This window comes from Thermobia domestica, chromosome 11 (assembly GCF_964235325.1).
Source record: "Thermobia domestica chromosome 11, izTheDome1.hap1.1, whole genome shotgun sequence".
NCBI classification, from domain to species: Eukaryota; Metazoa; Arthropoda; class Insecta; order Zygentoma; family Lepismatidae; genus Thermobia; species Thermobia domestica.
In genome coordinates, this window is record NC_137464.1 from 196,878,864 (window position 1) to 196,901,601 (window position 22,738).

Consider the following 22,738-nt stretch of genomic DNA (forward strand, 5'->3'; position numbering starts at 1 on the left):
TGTTTAGCTACTTCACTACTTGCGAGTCATTAAGCAATTATCGAACAATCAGATTTTACCGTAATAGATAAGATTAACTGCTTCAAAGGATACTCTCTTGTCTTCTCTGTAGGTTTCCAGTTTCGTTATACACAGGCAATATAGTCTCTTCTAACCGCGCCAGGCGATGCTCAAATGAAGACAGGATTCCTACCATACCTTTCGTCAACTGGTTGCTCTTACCCACAGTTTCCTTCAGCAAATTCAAATTGTTCAGCTCCTTTAAATAAAGATTGAAAAGAGAAACAGTTGTCAGAAAATCAAATAAACTATGCTTTGGAAAAATAAACTATTTACTAAACACTAATTCATCCGCTCCCTTTTTGGCAAGTCTAATAATATGTTTGCTAATAGTTGCTACAGGATACATATTGGATTCTTACGAGATAAAAAAAATTACCGTGTAGCTGGGCGGCATTTTTTTTTTTTTTTTTTTTTTAAGATATACACTAAAGTAATATTTAAAACTAGTAACCCGCAAAGTTCAGCGCAAGCGCGAGTAAATATGTTAATGTGTTTAATTCGCTAGTTACTAATTAGCTACCTTATCTGAATGCTTTTAAAAAGTCATCCTCTCTCACTCTCACCCCAAGGGGTGACGACGAACTTGAACATCATGAAAACTGATACCGTTAAACTCAGCGACCTCGAAAACAGTGAATTCAACACTAATATCTGTCGTTTTCGATTACTCTTAAAATCTCGCCCCCTCCCTGGAAAGTGGAGTATCACCTTGAAATTGAATTGGATTAAAATTGTCACTATTCATTTCAGCGACCCCAAAAACTGTTAATTCAACTCTAATATTGGTCATTTTCGACTATTTTTATAATGCCCCCATTGTTTTCCTTATGGAGATTTTGCACCCCATATCTGAGCTCAGATGTGACCTAGGGACCTGGAAGAGGTTATTTGGACCATTTCTCTGAAAGTTTTAAAACATTAAAATTTCATGTTTCAATCTATTATCGTTCATCTATCTAACACCACATCATAATCAGCATTGAGAGAATTAGACCATTTAAAATTACGTTGTAACTTGTAATACCTAAACTGCTACTCAACAAGAGCTCGTATGTTTGCAAAATCACGGCTTTTTTCCGTGTTTGAGACATGAGATTGTGCCATGGGAGGGGGGCAGGGGCGGAAAATTATGTACAGCACAGGGGCGCACAATATATAAATACGGGCCTGCCTACTAATGGTAATACAGTGAAGCCAAAAATATAAAAGCGGTCCAAATGGTTTCGCTTCCAAGGATTAGTCTCCGATATACAACTGTTAAGTCTGTCTTTGGGGATAAAACAGACATTTATACACAGCTTAACACAAATTGCAATGCTGGACCAATCAGTGTATCTCCTCTATTAGATTTGACCACCCAATCTCACTTAAAGCAATATTTTTCAGTCTTTCAATACTCAAATGATCAGAATGTAATTTAGTCAAGTACGGGGTTCACATTTTGCGTGGAAGAATAACACACCCATCTAGCAGTAATAATTTTCCTTGTAATTCTACAAGGAACATCTTTTTAAAGAAAACTTTATGTTCTTTTATCTCGAATTATGACTCAGTTTTCTTTTGGGGGGAAAGGGGGGAGCAACCATTTCTCGTCCAGCCAATCACAGTTTGTAGCTATCTATCGTTGGCAAATTTCGGTAACTATCTCTTCTTTCAAAATTCAAATCACATCGAATATGCTTAATAACGTAACCAATATCAATATAAATACTATAAATTGATTTAGTTAATAATTTGTGAAACAAAATGGCCCGTCCAAGATGGACGATTAGCCTGTTATAAGTAGATTTGTTTTCCACACTTTTGAATATAATAAAGAAGGAGAAGCGGCACAAAACATACTTAAATTATACTGAAGATTGTATTAAACAAAATTGTCTAGTAATAAACTGTTACAAATAAATAATTATAAAGAGCGTCGGAAGAGTAACTTAGAATATACAGTTTAGAATAATATTTTATTACTTCTTTAGTACAATAAAATGTTAAGGTGCAATATTGTGTACTGTTCACCAACTCGTTTTGATGTCGTTTTGACAGTATTCCTTTGAAATTTTAAAAACTGAAATAAAGCCAGATAATTAAATCATGATGATTATAACTAAATGAAAACGTATCGAATAATCATACTGCCATCTAGGAGTTTGTAATGCCATTACGGAACATGGGGTATTACAACGTAAATGCATAGGGCATACAGAAATACTCCGTCAGTATAAATTAATATCTAACATAGGGTGAGATCAGGTTTAGGCATACCATACTTCTCAAACTTTACAGGTAACATTACAGATTTTGCAATGAAAGATAGGTTTATTCTGAAGAAATTTCTGCACGCTACGGAATTACATAGATATAATACAGCTGCATTGTATGTAATTGTATGCACAAGTGTGGGGCACTAATCTAAAATCAGTTCAAGTGCTATACAACGGTTAAAATAAGAGGTGCACATGATAAAGACGGTACGTGACGTTTGGACGCCGCCGTTTGAGCCCTGCCGTTTGGGCACTGGACGTTTGGGCGCGAGTTAAATTAAAAAGTCATTATGTTAGGCGCTGAGTACTAAGTTCGAATCAAGATATCACAAGGTGTCTACTGCAGTGAAAGTCCTTGAATTATACTGGATTTTGTTTTAATACTAGAAACACTGGAATTTCAAAATTCTAAAATCTGAATTAACAATTAAATTTTGTAAATTTAAGTTTCAACCAAAGTTAAGTGTGCTTTTTATTTGATAACTTTTCAAGCCAAAGGTAAGTAGACGAGACTAGATATGATTGACTGCGTTACATACATAGTGAGCCTATTCCATTAAAGAACTTAAAGCAGGCCTTCTACTGTAGTTATGCAATAAGTGTGAATGTCAAACACATTTCTAGTGGCTAAATGAGCAATATATGTACACTTAATTATTATTTTTCACTTTGAAATCGTTCTTTTTTTTCCTTTCGCCACTTTCTTAAATGCAGATTAAATGCTTACAATGGGCCGAAAAAAAAGTGTGTTAAGTTTTGATTTTTATATTGGAATGTTAATTAAAAAAAAAAAAAAAGTGATACCAGAAATACGGCTTACTGCAGTTCCTAAACTCAATGTCTTAGACACTCTGTATGCGAAATATGTCTTAGACACCCTGTATGCGAAAAATCTTTCCCTCAACTCGATTAGGATTTAGGATTTTTAGATTTCTGGGCTCTCGGCATCTAAGGCCATTTAGCCCGTCACGTTTGAGGGAGCACGCTACCCGGGGAAAGGGAAGGAAGAAAGGATTGGGGAAGGAAGGAAGCGACCTGGAACTATAAATTAGGTATAAATTTGCCTGGTGTGAATGAGGAAAACCCAGGAAAACCTCATTCAGGGTGTCTGGCCTGAAAGAGCGTGTTGCACTTTTTCGACCGAGTGCCCCCACCGGGAATCGAACCTGGGACAGCTCGCACCGAAGGCGAGAGTGTTAGCGACTACGCTGAAATCTTTTATTGGTAGTTCTTTATTGAACTTAAGGAAGAGAAGAGTTTGGCAAACTAATACGAAAAAAAAAATTAATATTCATAAATACGTAATTATTAACTTATTTTTAAAAAATACAGAAATTAAATCAATATGTTTTAATTAACATTAAGAAAATTATTAACAGTTCGTCTGATTCCTTCATTTCCTAGCTTTCTTATATAATACAAAAATTAGATCAACATTAGATCAGAAGTACAAGAATTGTGAACAAGCGAAAAATCAATCCTTTACGAAGTTAGACACCAAATGCCACAAACGCATTAAACTATTTCATTTAGATGAATAAATAAGATAGAGATAGAAAATAGATAGATAAATGAGGTGAGATAAAGATAGAAGTGTAGGAAATGTATATATCTATATTCGCGCTTAGTTTTCAGTGCCTAGCTTACTTTATATATCGTAAATTGTGATTTTTACTATGTACCTCGCGCCCAAACGTCTGGCGTCTAAACGGCTTTGCGCCCAAACGGCAGCGCCAAAACGTCCTGTCCCGGATAAAGAGGTGTATCAGATATTGTTCTCTGATGGCGTAATATTTTTGCACGGTAGCTATACACACGGTAGCTGCATTTTATTTTACAAGTGTACCGTTCTAGTGTGAAACCATTACAAGTGCTATAGAAATCCCCATCACTGCGAAAATCCAAGCGTTTTCACTAATCTCGTTTATATGCATACGAACCATCGCTGACACTCTGCTTTCTCACCGGTTCGTCATCTTCGCCCAGCCTGAATCACTTAGATAGCATTTGTATTTTTGAGTTACGTCGGTTTTAGGGGGAAGGCAAAACCATAAGAAACAGAATGTTCATAGGGAGAATGAGTTCATGTTACGAAAGGGTAATTGATGTGTGAGTAATTTGTGAAGTGAATAGAATGGAAATGCAGTGTGTACAATGGTAGGTACAGAGTAGGTAGCGTTGGACAAAGTGCTCTGTGCCTGTATTTGGGTAGAGGACGACGCACATGAAAGGATATTTGGCCGAATACCTATTCAGATGTTTAGTGAAGGATTAGACAAGTTTTTGAAGGCCGTAACCGATCTATACAAACTCTGAAGGTAAGTACAAATTTAAGACCGTGAAGTACCTAACCTAGCCTCGCTTAAACTAACCTAAGCTAACAAAAAGTAACCAATATATAACATACGAATGTCGGCTGATAAGTTCTCGGCCCGACCCCCTTCCGACTGTACTACCCTGATGTAATTTATGTCATGTGAAATGTTGATCTTCTATATGTTTAAGTACCAAATTTCACGATTCTACAATGAACGGTTTTTATTTTACAGGTAATTGAATGAACCATGGCGGAGCCAGATGTCAAATTCACCAAAGAGGAGTTGCGAGGTGTAATGAAGTTCTTCTTCCTGCAACAAAAGTCGCCGAAGGAAATCCATGGTTGCATGCTAGACACATTGGGTGGACAGTGCCCTTCATACTACACTGTGAAGAAATGGTGTGCGAACTTCAAGCGTGGTGAATTTTCAACAGAAGATGGTGACAGGTGTGGTAGGCCAGTGTCAGTGTCAACTCCGGAAAAAGTGGGCCAGATTCATGACCTGATTTTGAGCAACAGACGGATTTCGCTTCACGAGATAGCTGACAAAGTGCACATATCCAAAGAACGTGTTGGGTCAATAATCCATGATCAGTTGGACATGCGCAAGCTTTCTGCGAAATGGATTCCGAAATGTTTGAACGCGGATCAGAAACGCGAACGTGTGAGATCATCGCAGGTGATTTTACGGCACTTTGCGAACTCCAAGGACGATTTTTTGAATCGGTTTGTTACCCAGGATGAAACGTGGTTGCATTACTTTGATCCGGAAACTAAACAGCAGTCATGCGAGTGGCGTCACTCAGGATCTCCAAGGCCCCCCCCCCCCCCCAAAAAAAAAAATCAAAGCACAAAAGTCCGCAGGGAAGGTGCTTGCCTCAATATTCTGGGATAAGGATGGTGTTTTGTTCTCAGACTACTTTCCAAAGGGTCAAACCATAACTGCAGAGTATTACCGCAGTCTGCTGGCTAAGATAAAGGACGCTATTAAAGAAAGCTCAGGGGAAAGTTGACACGAGGTGTCTTGTTCTTGCAGGACAATACTCCCGTCCACAAGACTGGCAGAACAATGGATTTTCTGAGGGACCTAGGGTTTCAGTGCATTGACTACCCACCTTACTCGCCAGATCTTGCCCCTTCTGATTATTATCTGTTTCCAAAACTCAAAACAGCACTGAAAGGACAGAAATTTCACAATGATGAAGAGGTGATAACAGCTGCGGAACAGTTTTTCTGCAGACCTTGAGAAATTATATATATATATATATTTGAGGGGTTGGAGAAGTTGCAGCATCGAAGTGCCAAGTGTGTTGACCTTCGAGGGGACTATGTTGAATAGCCTCAAACTTTCATGCCTGCAGCTCAAGTCCTTCTGGGTCAGGCCGAGAACTTATTAGCCCACCCTCGTAATAGTGACAATTTTTACAAAAAATGCTGGTCCCTCCAAAAACCAACATATGCCGTGCTTCTTACTGATCACCTAGATTTTATTTATTTTTTTATTTTTTTTAATGTCCTGACGCTGTACTTACAAACAAATCGGGAAAGAATTGCAACTTTTCAAATCGGGTATTGTTATATCGTCCAGCGCAAACTTTTTAAGTACAATACGTAAGAAATCAGTTAAAGAATTATATTTTTTTAACAAATATTTTGAGCGGTGTGTTTAGACTTAACCTGCAAGTGATGGGGTGCACTCACTCAGTTTAACCACAAAATTACAACAACAAAAAAAATACCCCTATATTGTTAATCTGCACTGCAGAATGGCTCAGGGAATCAAATAAAGAAAGCGTGCTGATTTACTTTTGGTACACTACTCAAAATAATTATTGAAAAATTATGATTCTTTCACTAATTCCCTTCTTATTGTCTCCTAAATGATTTGCACTGGGCGAAATGATAATATTTCACTTCGCATAGATAAAATTAAAGGGGGGCCATGAGAAGTAATTGTTGAAAAATTACAATTCATTTACGACTTACGTATAACTACGGAGTCATTTCACGTCAGTTTATCCAGCGAAAAACCGAAAATGTCACCCACCGACTCAGATTTTAATGATATTTGATACACTTGATCTACAACCACCAAAACTAACTTGTGCAAAATTTCAGAGTTCTCGTTCAACCCGTTTCCATGTTATGGTCCATCAAAATTTGGACATGGTAGGCAAAAATTTCTACTCGCGACAGCCGGAAATGGTGCATCAAGGTTTAAAATTGCCCTAATAACATACTGATGTGAATACATTGAGGCAACAGACCTATCCATTCTTATGCAGAATTGTCTGTAGATTTCAAATCTGTGATCAGATTTGACATAGCATCAATCTCAAGTGCACTTTTGTACAAAAAACTAGTAAAAAGTATGCTTGAAAAACGAGCATCAACTAGAAGTACAAAAATGGCTCTATTTCAAAAAGTACCAAATTCACAGAAATAATTCCTAGATATTCTGAAAGAGAATGAAATTTCCTATAAAATGAAGTAAAATTTGTGTTGGGTATTTGAGCATGTAATGTACTACATTCAAAAATGTTAAAATGAATGAAAAGAAATGTCCAAATTTCCTCCTGGCTCTTTTACTTGACATGGCTGTTACTATGTGGCAGCAATTAGAAGTACCCTGCACGAATAAAGAGTGAGGCACAAGAAAGGGGAAAATTTGAAAGGCAAAAGTTTCATAGTTTGTGGCACATTTTGAATTACAGAACACCAGTGGCTGCATAATCTGCAATATTGCGATTTGTAATTACTAACATTTATAAATAAATTAATTAATGTATAAAGTAATTAATTAATTATTTTCTGATTTCATTAAGGATTGAAGTGGAAGGTGAAGGTTCATCTGAAGTTACTGAGACTGACCTACCTCCTTGCAGCATAGTTTGTGTACATCCAGACTCAAAATACCAGCAGACTACATATGGTTCTACGAAGGAAATTCTGCCAGTTAATAATGAAACTTTCACAAAGATTGCAATTGAACTTATTTTGTGAAGGTCTAAATTACAAGGTACCAATAAGAACCTATTTGTTTTCATCATAAACAGTGGTATTTTCATCACTATGGACTAGCTCACAAGAAATGTTGTGAACCTTTTACAATGCACAAAAAGAAAAAAAAATGTGCGACATGATTTGCGAACAGTGACGCTGGAACTTGCGAAAACCGTCAAGAAACATCTGGACATTATCGTTATCCCAAGTCAGAAAATAGGCTCCAACTGCCGCAAAAGAGTGGAGAAGGAAATCGCCATTGTCAAACAACGGAAATCGTCTTCAGACACGCCAGAGTCATCATCTCCACACAAAAGTTCAGACCGTGAATTCAAATTTGATCCGGATACAAGAGAAGCTCTAGTGTAAGGAGAAAAAGTAAAGCTTGATGCAAGCTTAACACATTAGGTCTTTCACCTTTAAAACCGCATGCTGTTCCTGCACATCAGCGTGTAGCAGTTGATGCACGAATTAGCAAAGTTAACAATGAAATGCAGTTTACAGCTTGATGATACAGAACACTTATTATCTGACACCAGTGATTCGGACTTAAGAGCCAGTGCAAATAAAGTAAAAGAAAAAGCAGCAGATATGGATCGTCTACTTCTATTAATGAAGCAGAAGATAGCAATAGTAAATAGACGTGAAAAATTTCGAATTCTTACTATTGCTCCAGAGTCATGGTCCCGCAAAAAAGTGTCTGATGTTTTTAATGTTAATGAATACATGGTTAGGCAGGCTAGGGCATTAAGTAAAAGCAAGGGTATATGCTCCTTACCAGAACGCAGATTAGGGAAAAAGACTATCTGAAGAAACTGTAACTTTAGTTCAAAATTTCTATTAAGATGATGAATTTAGTCGGATTCTTCGTGGAAGAAAAGATTTTGTGGATGTTAAATCTCCACATGCAAAAACGACTAATACTGTGCAATCTAAGTGAGCTTTATGTTGCTTTCAAAGAAAGACATCCTGACATTAAAATTGGGTTTTCAAAATTCTGCTTATTAAGACCTAAATGGTGTGTTGTTGCAGATTCAACAGGTACACAATGTCTGTGTGTGTACTCCTCACCAAACTTAGGTTTATTATTGCATGCTATTAGTTTAAAAAAGGAAGGTCTTGATCATGCAATTTCACCGATGGTGTGTGATAAAAGTAATAGAAATTGCATGTTAGAAGTATGTATGAAATGTACCCAGGATAGCATTAAAATAACAGAATTTCTCCAATACAAAATTGAGGAGTACTGAGATGACCAGCAGGTGAGCTTTGCAGAGTAGGTCAATGCTGATCGTAGTCAGTTAGTAGAAAGAACACTACCAATTCCAGAATTCACTGATTATTTTGTTCAGAAGCTCCAGGATTAATACCCCATTCTTTCATTGCTAAGAGGTAGGCAACTTATCTAAAGGAACATAAACAAAATCTCTCTCATGATGAAGCCATTATATTGATGGACTTTGCAGAGAACTATGGTTTTATATTGAAAATGAGATACAGACTTACCATTGGAGCCATGTGTCAAGTACCTTACATCCTGTTGTACTTTATATTATTGAAACTAACCGTTTAACTGAGATTTTTTTTTTTTTTTTTTTTAATCTGATGTCTTACATCAAGGTTGAATATGTAACAGATGGGTGTGCTGCACAGTATAAAAACTGTAAGAGCTTGTTAAAGCTGTTCCATCATCTCCAAGACTTTGGCATATCTACTTATTGGTCTTTCTTTGCCACTAGCGATGGGATTGGTGGAAGTGTGAAACGCTGTGTTACAAAAGCAAATCTGCAGAGGCCATTTCAAAACTTGATAACAAATGTAAGACTTTTGCAAGCGTCAGTTGTCGAAAATTACATTTTTATCTACTTGAAGATGACATTAACAGTGTAAAAAGTGTGTTAATAAATCGTATCCAGATTGCTCGGACTGTAGCAGGTTTTCTTTTCGGACTTTTCATCTGCACAAAAGGTTTTCATAAGTTTGTACCAATGTTAAATACAGTTATAATAGAAAGACGATTGAGTGCAGATGAAACACCAGATTTATGATTTAACTTTGCACCAGAATATGATCAGTTGGAAAAGTTAGCTTGTCAGAACATTAAAGATAACTGCTTTGTAGCATGCATCTATGATAATAAGTGGTATATCGGATTAGTAGTAGAAATTGATGCTGACAATGCGGATATAAATACAAAACTCATGCATCCAGCTGGGCCTGAAGCATCCTATTATTGGCCTAGCAGAGCTGGCACATGTCGAGTCCCAGTACAGCACATTTTATCTGTTATTTAGACTCCATCTACTCGTACTGGTAGGCAATACCAACTAAATAATAAACGTAAATTGTTAATTGAACAGATATAGAAAACTGTTACCTAAAAATGAAACGTATAGGCCTATGTAAATGTGTTTGAGTGCCGGGAAATATCACAATTACCTGTACATTGTAGAAAACTGCAGTTTTACTTCTTGTTTAGCACTAAGCCAAATACCCAAAACTATTTTCACTTCATTTTATAAGAAATTTCATCCTCTTTCAGAATATCCAGGAATTATTTCTGTGAATTTGGTACTTTCTGAAATAGAGCCATTTTTGTACTTCTAGTTGATGCTCGTTTTTCAAGCATATATTTTTTTTAAAAAAAACAAAAAACAAAAGTGCACTTTAGATTGATGCTATGTCAAATCTGACCACGGATTTGAAATCTACACACAATTCTGCATCAGAATGGAAATTTCTGTTGCCTCAATGTATTCACATTAGCATGTTATTAGGGCAATTATAAACCTCGATGCACCATTTCCGGCTGTCGCGAGTAGGAAGTTTTGCGTACCACGTTCAAATTTTGATGGACCATAAGATGGGAACGGGTTGAGCGAGAACTCTGAAATTTTCCACAAGTTAGTTTTGGTGGTCGTAGACCAGGCAGGGTTTGAAAAAACCCGGGTATTTTTGAAAAACCCAATCCGCCTGGGCCCATATGCGTTTTTTTCGAGTATTTTCGGGTTTAATTGTTTTTTTTTTTTTTTTTCGAAATATTTCAATGTCTTTGGGGTAAAAGTGTTAAAATGTGATTTATATTTCAAGATTGCCATTGTCGCAACTTGCAACAATTTTCTATTCAGTATTGTTTTGAAAAAATGGCAGCCATTTTGAAATTTTACATTGGATCGCTGAAAAAAATCTACACAGCAAATTTAGAATCTCTCTTTCTTCTACCCTCAAAATTTCAACTTAAAAGTCCGAAAATTACACCCTGTAGAGTGGATACCCACTAGTTGAAAAATGGTCGCCATTTTGAAATTTTACGATGGATCGCCACCAAAATATATATACAGCTAATTTAGAGTGTTTCGTGCTTCTACTCTGAAAATTTATATTTAAAAGACCGAAAGTTGTACTCTGTAATGTGTATGTGGTACAGGCAAACGAACAAATGTAGATCGAGTCATCCCAGGAGCTTTAGTAACGTTTGCCGAATATGAATACCAAATATATTAATTTAAAACAAAGATATAATTCTTGTATTATAAAATAAACGTTTCAAAATGTCTTACATGGCAAATATTTTCCAGAGTAAAATAAATGGTTTAATTGTTGAAGTTCACTTCCGATACTTTGCGCGTTCAATTACGGGAATTTCCCTAGCACTAGCAAGACGGTTCTTTACTAAGCCTGCCATGCGTGCCGTAAAATACGGGACAGTTCCGATTTTGGACCCGAGTGTCCCGCGTCCCCGTAAATTTAGTCGGGATAGGCAAATGTCCCATATTTTAATACCGTCCCATTTCTACTCTCAATATTAGCTTATCGAAAAGCAAAAAATCAAAAAGTTTGACATCGGTTGGGAACTCTGTTAGTAATGAATGAATAATAAACTGTGATATGTAAAAGCTTGGAGCAAGTTATCACACTACCCTCTCTGGTTTCATAGCAAGCAGGTCAATAGACTCGTAGCGCAGAGAGTTGTAGTCCGTTGGCAGTCAAGGGAATCTGGAATCTCTGATAAAGTGCTCGAGCTGAGCTACTGTTGATAACAGCCTACATTACAAGCACAGTGTTCTAATTTTGTATCAACGAGAATGCCTAAATCGAAGTGCACATTTTCTTCCAATTTGAAGAAGTGCCCTTTTCTGAAAGCAACGAAGTTGAACTAGCAAGTTGACTGACAATTTGCCATCCTACTTTTTTCCATTGCACATTGTGGAAATTTGAACACTCTTCAACATCAAAAAACAAGCAAACATAAGATGGTTTCGAGTGCTTCTACATCTACAAGCACAAGGAAGATGAATGACTCTTTCTCCAGTAACACATCAGATAAGTTAAGAGAAATTGTAAATAATAGGCTAGGGGAACAGGATTGTGCTTTAGTTGAGGGCTTGGAAATGTGTAAATTCGGTCCTGACAATCACACACGACGCAAGCAGAAAAATCAGCTACGTTTTCACCAGATTAAAGTGAGAAACGCAATTTTGGCAAATACAGCCACGCAAATAAATATTGCTAAACGCGCGAAGAATGTTGAAGGTAGACAGCATCACTGATTTAAATGAAACGAGATTATTTGCATATTGTTTCTTCGTAGAGCATTTTTATAAGACGCCGTCTTCAGTTTTTAAGGCATGTAGTTGCGTTGTAAATACCTTCCATCCGTACAAAGAATTGCAGAAACCCAAGAGATGAAAGCAGCTACAGGTGAGCGAACTTCCATATATCATCCTGTTGTTCATAACCAGAGCTACAGTTCATTGAATTGAGTTGGAAAGTTGGGCGGAGGGAGGTGATGTCCCGTATTCTCTCGAAGAAAATATGGCAGGCTTATTCTTTCCCGAAAATGAATTTAAAACAATTAACAAAGAGATAATTCATATTTTATAAAGTAAATGTTTCAAAATGTCTTAAATGAAGTTAAATATGTTCCAGCTTAAAATAGATAGTTTTATTGTTGAAGTATTCATTTCCACTGCCTTGTGTGTTCAATTGCGGGAATTTCCCGAGTACTTCTTTCACGACGGGTTTTCCCCGAAAATGCAATTTTCTTTACTGGACATCGACATTTCCACTAGTACAGAAGTAAATTCAGCCTTGAAATAGTAGGGTTACGTAGTCTTCGGAACTGAGAGCATTAAGCTTCTTAAATTTGACAAGAATTTTTACGTTATTGCTGGTGTTGATTCTACAGAATGCTTATTTGAAGAGTAGCAACAAATGACAGAACTACTCTTGCTGGAAAACAAACTTTTACTGAAGAATACTTGTCACCATCAAATGTATGAAATAATACTAATAGTTTTACTAATGTATTTACATATTTACTGGTGATACAGGCACATATGTCCTTGAATTCGTCAAATGTATGAGATATAACGTCCCCCGGCGTCGCTGAGCACACTATTCACGGAAAGTATTTTCTAAAATATAAAATTGCATCTTTTACTTCAAATAGGCTATCAACAGAATCCATACATTAATTTGTTCTGTAATTATTTCAAGCTAAGATAAGCTTTTTTATTCATTCAGTGCATTCAGAACTTTATATAAGTCTAACGTTGAGTGTTGTATACTTTAACATGAAAGCGTCTAATTCGCTCGAGAGAAGTCTAAAATCTGATAAAAATCACTTTCAATGTGATCACCTTAGTTGTACTAATAATTTACTAACAAAAAGCTCAAAAACCCAGGTGGGTTTTAAAGTGGGTCCAACCCTGAGACCAAGTGTGCCACATATCAAATTCCAAGTCGGTAGGTGGCCTGGAAGAACTGACGTGGAATGACCCAACGGCGTCCGGATGTATGGCATAAAAGCTAGTGAAAAAAAAAAAAACTGTCCTAGGAGGCCACTAAAAAGCACGAATACTCTCTAACCGATTTAGGGCAGAGCGAAGCTTCTAAGCCTACGCGATAGCGCGGTGCGCTCGAATTGTAGGCGCGACAGCGATTGTGAGTATACGATTAAGTAAGGGTAGTGAAAACAAATGGGTTTTGGCAATGATACGAGCTTCAATAGCAATAGTCATGGGTTCATACTAGTAACGCTCCACTTGTAAAGATAAAATTCAGCTTGTGTACACTGCGCAGAAATACACCGCACCGTTGGAAAATAGTATCTAATAGTCATCTTTCATATGCAGTCACTTATTTAATCCGTCGTAATGCACTTGTAGTGATTTTACACTAGTAACCTTACTTATAAAATACAGCTGTATTACTTTGTATTGTTTTCCCTGTCGCCTGCAGAAATTTGTCCTCTACAAATATGTGTTTTCATGTAAAGTATTAAATTTTACCTGTACATCTTCCAAAATGTGGTGCGCCAAAAGAAAACCAGCACCATACAGTAAAATATTTTTCTTCATTGGATAATGTTTAGCAGAAATGGACCAGCAATTGCTTCAAAAAAAATGTTACAATTTCGGTAATTTCTCTTGACATTAGGTTAGTTTAGTTTATTTTACATTACGTTAGTGTAGAGATCCAGCATAATTTTCCAAAAAGTGGTAGGGTTTCACTTATTTCTACTAATATTAGGTTAGTTCGTTAGATTAGGTTAGGTTAGATCTGGTTACGTTATGTTAGGTCTAAGTAACTGCATCATCTATTTCTCCTGTAAATTTTATGTTTTTTACGTGCTTCTGGGCCTCTTCTGCTAAACATAACCCGATTTTTATTTTTATTTATTTATTTTAATTTTTAGATCCTTCAGTGAAAATATTATTATACAACGCGAGGTTAGTCTCACCACAACAAAAACTAAGCTCCTAAACTTGACCTATATAAAATTGGTTACCTACCTTCTGTAGTTTGCTTTCTATTTCAAACTTCCTTTCTGTGGGATCATACATCTTAATCATACAACGTCTCTACCACAAAAAGTCAATTCTTGTTTAAATAATAAGCTCTTCTTGTGATACGCGTAAAATCAGACTATGTGAATGTAAAATATATGCATATAGAAGTCTCGATTTCCGCTCTCAAGAAACGTTTCTAGTACATGAATGTTACGTAAATTATACAAAAACAAAAACTGTTTCTCACATGAAACAATAATCATTCACTTGCAAAAATAAAAGTATTGTCTGCTTACGAATTCTACTATGCTCTACAAATCCATAACGCAATTTCGTTGCTCTTTTGTTCAGAACAGGATTGGAACTTGTTTAACTCGAAAGGATCGTAAATTATTGTTATAGAAATTACAGTTTCTAATGTTGAGTTCGCATTAATAATAATAATAATAATAATAATAATAATAATAATAATAATAATAATAATAATAATAATAATAATAATAATAATAATAATAATAATAATAAGAAGAAGAAGAAGAAGAAGAAGAAATAAAAACAGAAAGTTCTTTAATTTATATGCACAATTTATAAAGCTTATGATGCAAATATAGACAACCGGAGTATAAATTCCCGATAAAATTTATGAACCATACTTATATTTCAAGTAATTCTATTTTGAGAGCCATGAATTAAATAATTAAGTATTGTTAAACTGTTATTAATTAGTTAAGTTTCTTTATTATCTGCGTTGTAAGAATAAACACAGTGCTGATGTTTTTAAAGTTGCTGAAAACGTGTTGAAGTATTTTTAATATTAAATTTAATGCCTTTACTCAAGGGATTCCTAGATATGAGTCTGAACATAATTGCAACCCCTCCTACTCTTTTCCCTCAAATAAAATATCTTGACAATAGTTTAAACTCAGCTGGATTTAAACAAGACATGTAGGCCATGGCCGAAATGTAGTCAATTTACTCCGATATATATATATATATATATATATATATATATATATATATATATATATATATATATATATATATATATATATATATATATATATATATATAGAGAGAGAGAGAGAGAGAGAGAGAGAGAGAGAGAGAGAGAGAGAGAGAGAGAGAGAGAGAAGAAAACATGATCTGCAAACACCTATTGCGCAATTAACTTCGAGCGTGCAATATAGTAAGGGTGTGGGAGGCCGAATGATTATTCTCTCACGTGATTGCCTCTCAAATGGGTCGCTATTTGAGGGAAATTTTTCGGTCCGAGCCCAATCCAGCCCGAATGTACCCAGGCCGAAACGTTTTGGAGATTTTCAGCTCGGTCCGGCCCGGCCCGATGAGTTTTTTTTTTTAATTCTTGGCCCAAGCCCGGCCTGGGCCCGATAAATTTTAAAAGTTTCGTTTTGTAACATTTTTCACGGGCACACTTCAACGTTTACTTTTATTCTAATTATCATTTAACGAAAGTCAATAATTATTAAAGAATTGCAAATAATCGGTCCCAGCCCGGACTGACCTGAAGAGAAATCAGAGACGGCCCTCCCAAGCCCGGGCTGTGCAGGTCTCTAGTCACGATGTATCAGTTTCACATTGGTGGTGCATATGATGAGACCCAAAGGGTAGACGGAATACTCAGTTGCGTCAGCAACGGTGGAAACTGACCATATACCTGCAATAACATTAAAATAAATGGATTAATCAGGCCATGGTGGATGATGAAGTTTGTTCTGATTATGTTCCTCAAGACACCCCTGAACAAGTTTTGCTGTATGTATTAGCTCATTGTCATCCTTGAAAACTGTCTGTCAATATTTGATATAAAATTTGAGGAATCAGGTACCAGAAAACTATGTAAGATCCGCATATTTTGCGTTTTTTCAAAGTATCTTACTATATGGTAAACTGTTATGGGGAAATGGTAGCCATGTGAATGACGTTCTGTTGTTACAAAAAAAAAAAAAAAAAAAAAAAAAGTTGTGAGAATAATGATGAATGCAGAGAATACGTGTCATTGTAAACCATTATTCATAAGATTAAAAATAATGACGGTAATCAATTTATATATATATAATGTGTTGATGTACATAAAGGGCAAAACGTCAGAAATACACTATAGGCATGACATACACTCATACAACACTAGAAATAATAGACGTGTCAACGTACCATAATTGAGATTAACAAAATCACAAAATAGCTATGAAGCCATGAGTGTGAGGTTGTATAATAAATTACCTATAGAACTGACACAACTACCTATGAGTAGCTTCAAAAATAGATTATATTCTTGGTTAGTAAAAACACCATTTTATTCAATAGATAAGTGTTTTGAATACGATAATATTTTATTTTTGTAAGGTAAATAATATTTAAGATATGTTATTGTGGTGAACTTTAGTACTTTAGCACTTATTGTAGATAATGAACAATCACTATTGCTGTACATTATTGTAGTAAGTTATAATTTGACGTTGTCTATGGCTATGTAGCTGATTCGACAATAAAATGTATTATTATTATTATTATTATTATTATTATTATTATTATTATTATTATTATTATTATATGTTCCACAGAATAACCTGATAACCGAAACTTTCTACATAATCACTGAAAATAATTCGTATTCGACGGTATTAATAGGACCAATGGAATACCATGAAATTGAGACTCAAACCTGCACAGAGACCCCATCATACTTAGTAGTGGGAAACAGGTAGTTTTTTTTTTTTTTTTTTTTTTTTTTTTGGCGTCGTCTGCCATTCATAAATCCAGAGTTGTTGATATCATATAGAAAGATGCTGTCGGACCATTATCAACATCGTTCCAGAGCTACATCTCTTTGCCACAGTACTCTTTAAACTTTGTTGATCCCTCTTACCCAGGCTATGGCTTGGTTCCTCTTACTGGATCTTGTCATCTACTCACTTTCATCCACAGACAAAGGATATCCTTTGTCTGTGGTTTCACCCAGGTCAACACTAACACAAAAAAGTTGTAGTGCACGAATGTTCAGTGTTACCATCTGTTTATATACCGTAAGACGGGGTTACTTTGAACCAGAATTAAGGAATTTTAAAGGAAATAGCATGTACCTTGCAAACTTAATGATTCAGAACGCTGTATTTTAAACATATAATAGCTAGATATACAGGGTGTTTCAAAATAACATGGACAACGTTTTGAGGTGATTCCTGACACCAAGATAAGACAAAAGGTATAAACCAACCTGGGTGCACAAATGCTTCCTTTCGAAGTTATAGGCTGCCGAAAACATGAAAAAGTGAACTTTAAAAGCCCATAGCTCCAAAACTATGGGACTTACCGTAGTCGGGTCAAGACTTCACTTAGTAACTAGTATGTGCACTGTCCAAATATCCAAGTTTCATAATCCTGGGTACTTCCGCAACCTGTTTATAGAGGTAGTAGCTGAGTACTTCCAATGAAATGCCCGTAGCCAAACTCCCCGTATAAAAATTGTTGCGTGAGTACAAGTACCTTAGGATTCTGAAACATTTATTGAACAAAGTAAAAAGTAGTTTGTCCAATTCACCCTAGTTCAAATTTAATCTAAAATTATAGTTTTAGTGTAAATAGCTTCCATTATTTTTCCTTTTAAGAATGTAATTTTTTTTAACATTTTATAATGTTTTAGATCATGCAAATCATCACTTAACAAATATTTAAACAATTTTAATGTACACAGTGTATTTCTAATATTCCTAGTATGTACCTTGGCTCTTGTGTCAATTCTCAATATAATAAATTCACCACATAGCCAATACAAAAATCGGGGCCGCGGTGGCTCAGTGGTAGAGCGTTCACCTCTGGTGCTAGGGGTCTCGGGTTCAAACCCTGCTCCCGCCAAGTGAACTTTGTGGTGGACAAACACCGTGTACGTGGGTTTTCTCGGGGTTCTCCCGTTTCCTCCCACTTTCTTCATTCCACCATTTCATTCATTACTCATTATCACCGTCTCCTTTAGCCCAACCGGCATAACCATGGGACGTAAACCTCAAAATTTCATTTCATTTTCATTTCCAATACAAAAATCTCCATTCGTAAAGTGACTGTAGTATTTAGTTAAATGTTTCTCTACATATATGCCTGATTTGTTAATCATATTTATTACGAATCTTTTAGTTTTTCTAAAACGATTTAAAGCTGTGGAATTTTGTACTATGTATGATTTCTTCCTGCACAGAAATTGTCCAGTGCCGCTACACCTTGGGTGGCTTAGAATGCCATCAAAATCAGTGTAGGACTTATTTATGACCAGTCGTACGGCAGTTGATAAACCTAACAGTTTTCCGTGTTGCCATGTTTTGAGGATCATATTAATCATTGTCCCTTATGTGTGTAGGACTTAGATTTTCATTCAATCATTTGATAAACGATACATTCTAACACGAAGGGAAGGGCATGTAACTAAATAACCATGAAAATTTTACAAGATAAAGTAAAGAACATGTTCGGTAGAAATGAAGTATAGAATTTGACTTAAAAAAAAAATAAGATTCTTACTTCTAAAGTGTACATACAATCTACCAGAAATTGCTTCAGGAAGTACTGGACATAACGCAATGTCAAAGGATATCCTCAGATAGGTTGTGTTGGCAGAAAGATCGGCTATTGGCATTATTTGATTACTGTTATGTGGTTACAACGGAAACACAGCCACTGAGGTTTCGAGCTTAACGAGAACAATGATGTTGGATTTGATTTAAATTTAGCACCCCGTTTAGCAGTGAGGCTATATGAGGGTGAACCTACAGCTTAATGTGGAATCCGAACCACATGAGCTCCCGCCGGGAATCGAACCCATGTGTCCCACGTCAAAGGCGCGTACACTATCCATATAGTCACGAGGAAGTTCTACTATATATGATGTGGTGATACAGAACTACAATGGGAACCGAACGGAAATGCAGCTTGACATGTCACATAAGAAGTTTCTTTCTTTCTTCTTCTTTTAACGAAGATTGAAATTTCAGGAATATAAGCATAAATTATTTACAATTGAGGTAGTTAAACTGCCTAGTTGTTGCGCCCAACCTTTGGGATTGCTATACACTATAGCTAAAAAACATGTTTAATTAAAAACTAATTGTTTACATTTTTAGTTTGTCCAAAAACTAGTAAGTGGTATAATGTTTAGAACTTAATATGGTTACATTTACCCTCATAATAAACTTCAAAAGCACATTCGTATTTTGTGTCACCACTATTTATTTTCAAATAATATAATCGAAACAATACAGTTTAAGTTGCAATTAAGTTATTACAATATTATAATACTCCGCATATGGTTCTATTTATGAACAACCAACATATGTGTTTATTTATAAATAACACCATGTGCATTTGCTACAAGTTACTGTAAGAAGCAGGCAACAGAAATCTATGCCACCACTCATCACATGATGGAAGAATACCAGCCCCACCGCTACACAAGAGTAGTTATAAAATTCTGAGAATCACCACAACCGATATTAGTCTCGGGTGGCCAACTCCCCTTTCTTAGCTTGCAGTGGAACTTTGAGCCTTCCTTTTCCACTTAGCTTGCAGCAGAGCTCTGTTGGAAACTTAACCCCTCTCCTAGCTTGCAGTGGAGTTCCGAGAGATTGCTAGCCACAAACCACCCAGCTTGCTATGGAGCTTCGTGGTACTTCTTTTCTCGCCTAGCTTACTGTAGAGCTCCGCGGGACTCCAGCCTCTCTCTGCTTGCAGTGGCGCATTAAGAATTCTACTTCACACCTCACTCAGCTTGCAGCGAAAGTTTATGAGGAGCCCTTCCCTTGACTGCCTGTTCCTCGGGACACCTACTTACCATAATTTAGGGAACTTTTGTACTTATTCAGTGGAATTGTATTATACTATTTTTATAATAGAACTGGTTGAGAGAGAAAATCGATTCCCATGTGTAATTGCTATACCTTCTACCTGCTTTAGCAGAATTGTACAATATGATTACTGTAGAAATTCACAAATATTAATGCTTGATTCTAGATATAGTTACGGCCCTTGTGCTATTAGGGTTGTTTACTATTAGGAATTAGACTGACACGTTTCCCTTTTATAATTAGGATAAGCAACACGATTTAAGTAACAATAATATTGTATTTATATCTTAAGAGCTCGTACAGCTCTAGGGGAAAAAATAGGATTACTCTTACTTTCAATTCTTTTCTATCTACATGAGAACATTTTCATACAATATACTTCGAATACATCTCCATTCATCCTCAAAACTATATAAAAAAAACATTGGGAATCGAACGGAGGACCCATAAAACTTAAATGATTAAATTGATACAACAAACGTGATAAACTTCAATGAATAGTCGGCTCATGATTTATTGAGATTGCTTGTTAACATTAAAATTAGGTTCTTTAGTTACAACGATCTCTCAACTTGAGTTTTGGACTTACGTAAAATATTTGCCATACTAATTTTGTATTTGTTTACAAATAAGTCTTTTGCTAACCTTGAAATAGTGCTTTCGTTATTTCTTGAGTGCCTTAGGTGTTCATTAAGCCTTAATCTGTTGTACATTGAACTGGAATAACTTTTGAAAGCCGTTAAAGATTTTTCTTTACTAATAGCTGAAACTTGAACTGACCTAAGAGAATTATACAGGCAAAATGTTTCTGAATGTTTTTAGTATTGGCAAGATTTAGGGTGTGCAAATTCTGTTTTTCTGTTCTTTTCTACATTTCTATCTTTCTTTCTTTTTTTATGCAACATTATTTGTATAATCCTTCCATTTTTCGTAGTAACTTCAGTGTACATTATTATTATTATTATTATTATTATTATTATTATTATTATTATTATTATTATTATTATTATTATTATTATTATTATTATTATTTTACCTAAATCTACTGTGCAATTAATTTCTTTTTCCAAGTCTTGTCCAAAAGAATTCAAATTGAATGGTCTACTATACCCTTTGTAAAATGATTTCCAAATATTACAGTTAATCCAACATGAATTGGTATACTTAAGTATATACATTTTTTTTTTTTAAAATATCCTGGCCACTTACCTCTCTTTAAAAGACCACATTCTCATATTTCTACACAAGATAATTTAACTTTTTTATTTCAAATCAGTGGCAGCCTCTTGAGAGAAGTCTGGTTGGTAAAAATTTCAATTTTATAATTACAAGCTAAGGAAAGAAAACTTGCAGTTAAGTTTTCTTTCCTTGTATTGTAATGATAAAATTGTACTGTTTATCAATGTGACTTCCACCACGAGCCGTCACTGCTTCAAATAAGGATTTCAAACAGCCGATCAGCCAATAAAGATTCATATTACAGTATTTGATTTACTTCTGCTTATATTTATACTAATTGTGTAAGAACTGATTGTGCTGTCATTAACTCTTCATGAAATCACGTAGTCTTTTACCTTGCTACAAGGGAGTCACAAATAGTAGCACATTCCCACCTACACATCTGTAGTATATACTAATCACTTGTGAAACAGCACTAAAGTCGTTCAGAGCACAGTTGTGGCCATATTGAGACACTACTGTCCGTGGAACCACAGTTGAGATCTAACACCAAAGGAAATATCAATCAACTTTTGTAATCGTTACCTTGCAATTTCATTTCTAAACTCGTGTTTAAATAATGTTAGACTTAAGGGAGAGCTTAAAAGGAAAGAAAGAAAGAAAATACTAAAAATATTAAAATAATGTCAACAAAATAAGTGAACACATAATTAAACGAATTAAACGACAATCACGGACGTATCTCAATTTGTTTCAACAGTTTTAATCACCAGAGAGTTTCAGGGGAAGGCCTTTGCCTTTTCAAAGGTACTAGTAAAATTTTTATTGCTGGTTACCTCATATCTTGTAGAACTAATTTAGACTTCTTGAGATTTAAAAGTACCATCTTGTTCGTAACAACCTTATACGTATGAACAAAGTTAAATTAAATCAATAAGAGAAAGTATCAACAAAATATGCACTTTTTTAAAAAAAAGTAGCAACGGTTCACTGTAATGCTAAAAACTTTCTATTTCAGTTTTTGTACAGAAGACTCCTCATAGTACGTCCTTTGAAGTTTCTTTATAGTTGTTGAAGAAGAGTAATGCATTTTAATGCTAATGCTTTAAATAATATTCATAAATAGTAGTAGAAAGTTTTGTGGGAGTTTCTTGAAAAATGCAGGAACAAAAATTCATCAAATCTACGTAAATGAAAGGTCGAACTCGAAAGACATCGATTCTTTCTGTCAAGTTCGCTAGGTACTTAATTATTGATGAAATATTCTATAAAAAT

At 35.4% G+C, this 22,738-nt stretch overlaps 1 protein-coding gene across 1 annotated transcript in view; it reads right to left on the reverse strand.

The window, feature by feature from the left end:
• Window positions 1-14,783, reverse strand: part of Exo70 (exocyst complex component 7) — a 63,509-nt gene extending 48,726 nt beyond the window's left edge. The window contains exons 1-2 of the mRNA XM_081731477.1: window positions 14,439-14,783; window positions 94-259 (exon numbers count right to left, since the gene is read on the reverse strand). Coding sequence (XP_081587603.1) covers window positions 94-259; window positions 14,439-14,498 — 226 coding nt within the window. The 5' untranslated portion in view covers window positions 14,499-14,783. The remainder of the gene's footprint in view (window positions 1-93; window positions 260-14,438) is intronic.
• Window positions 14,784-22,738: the final 7,955 nt, after the last annotated feature.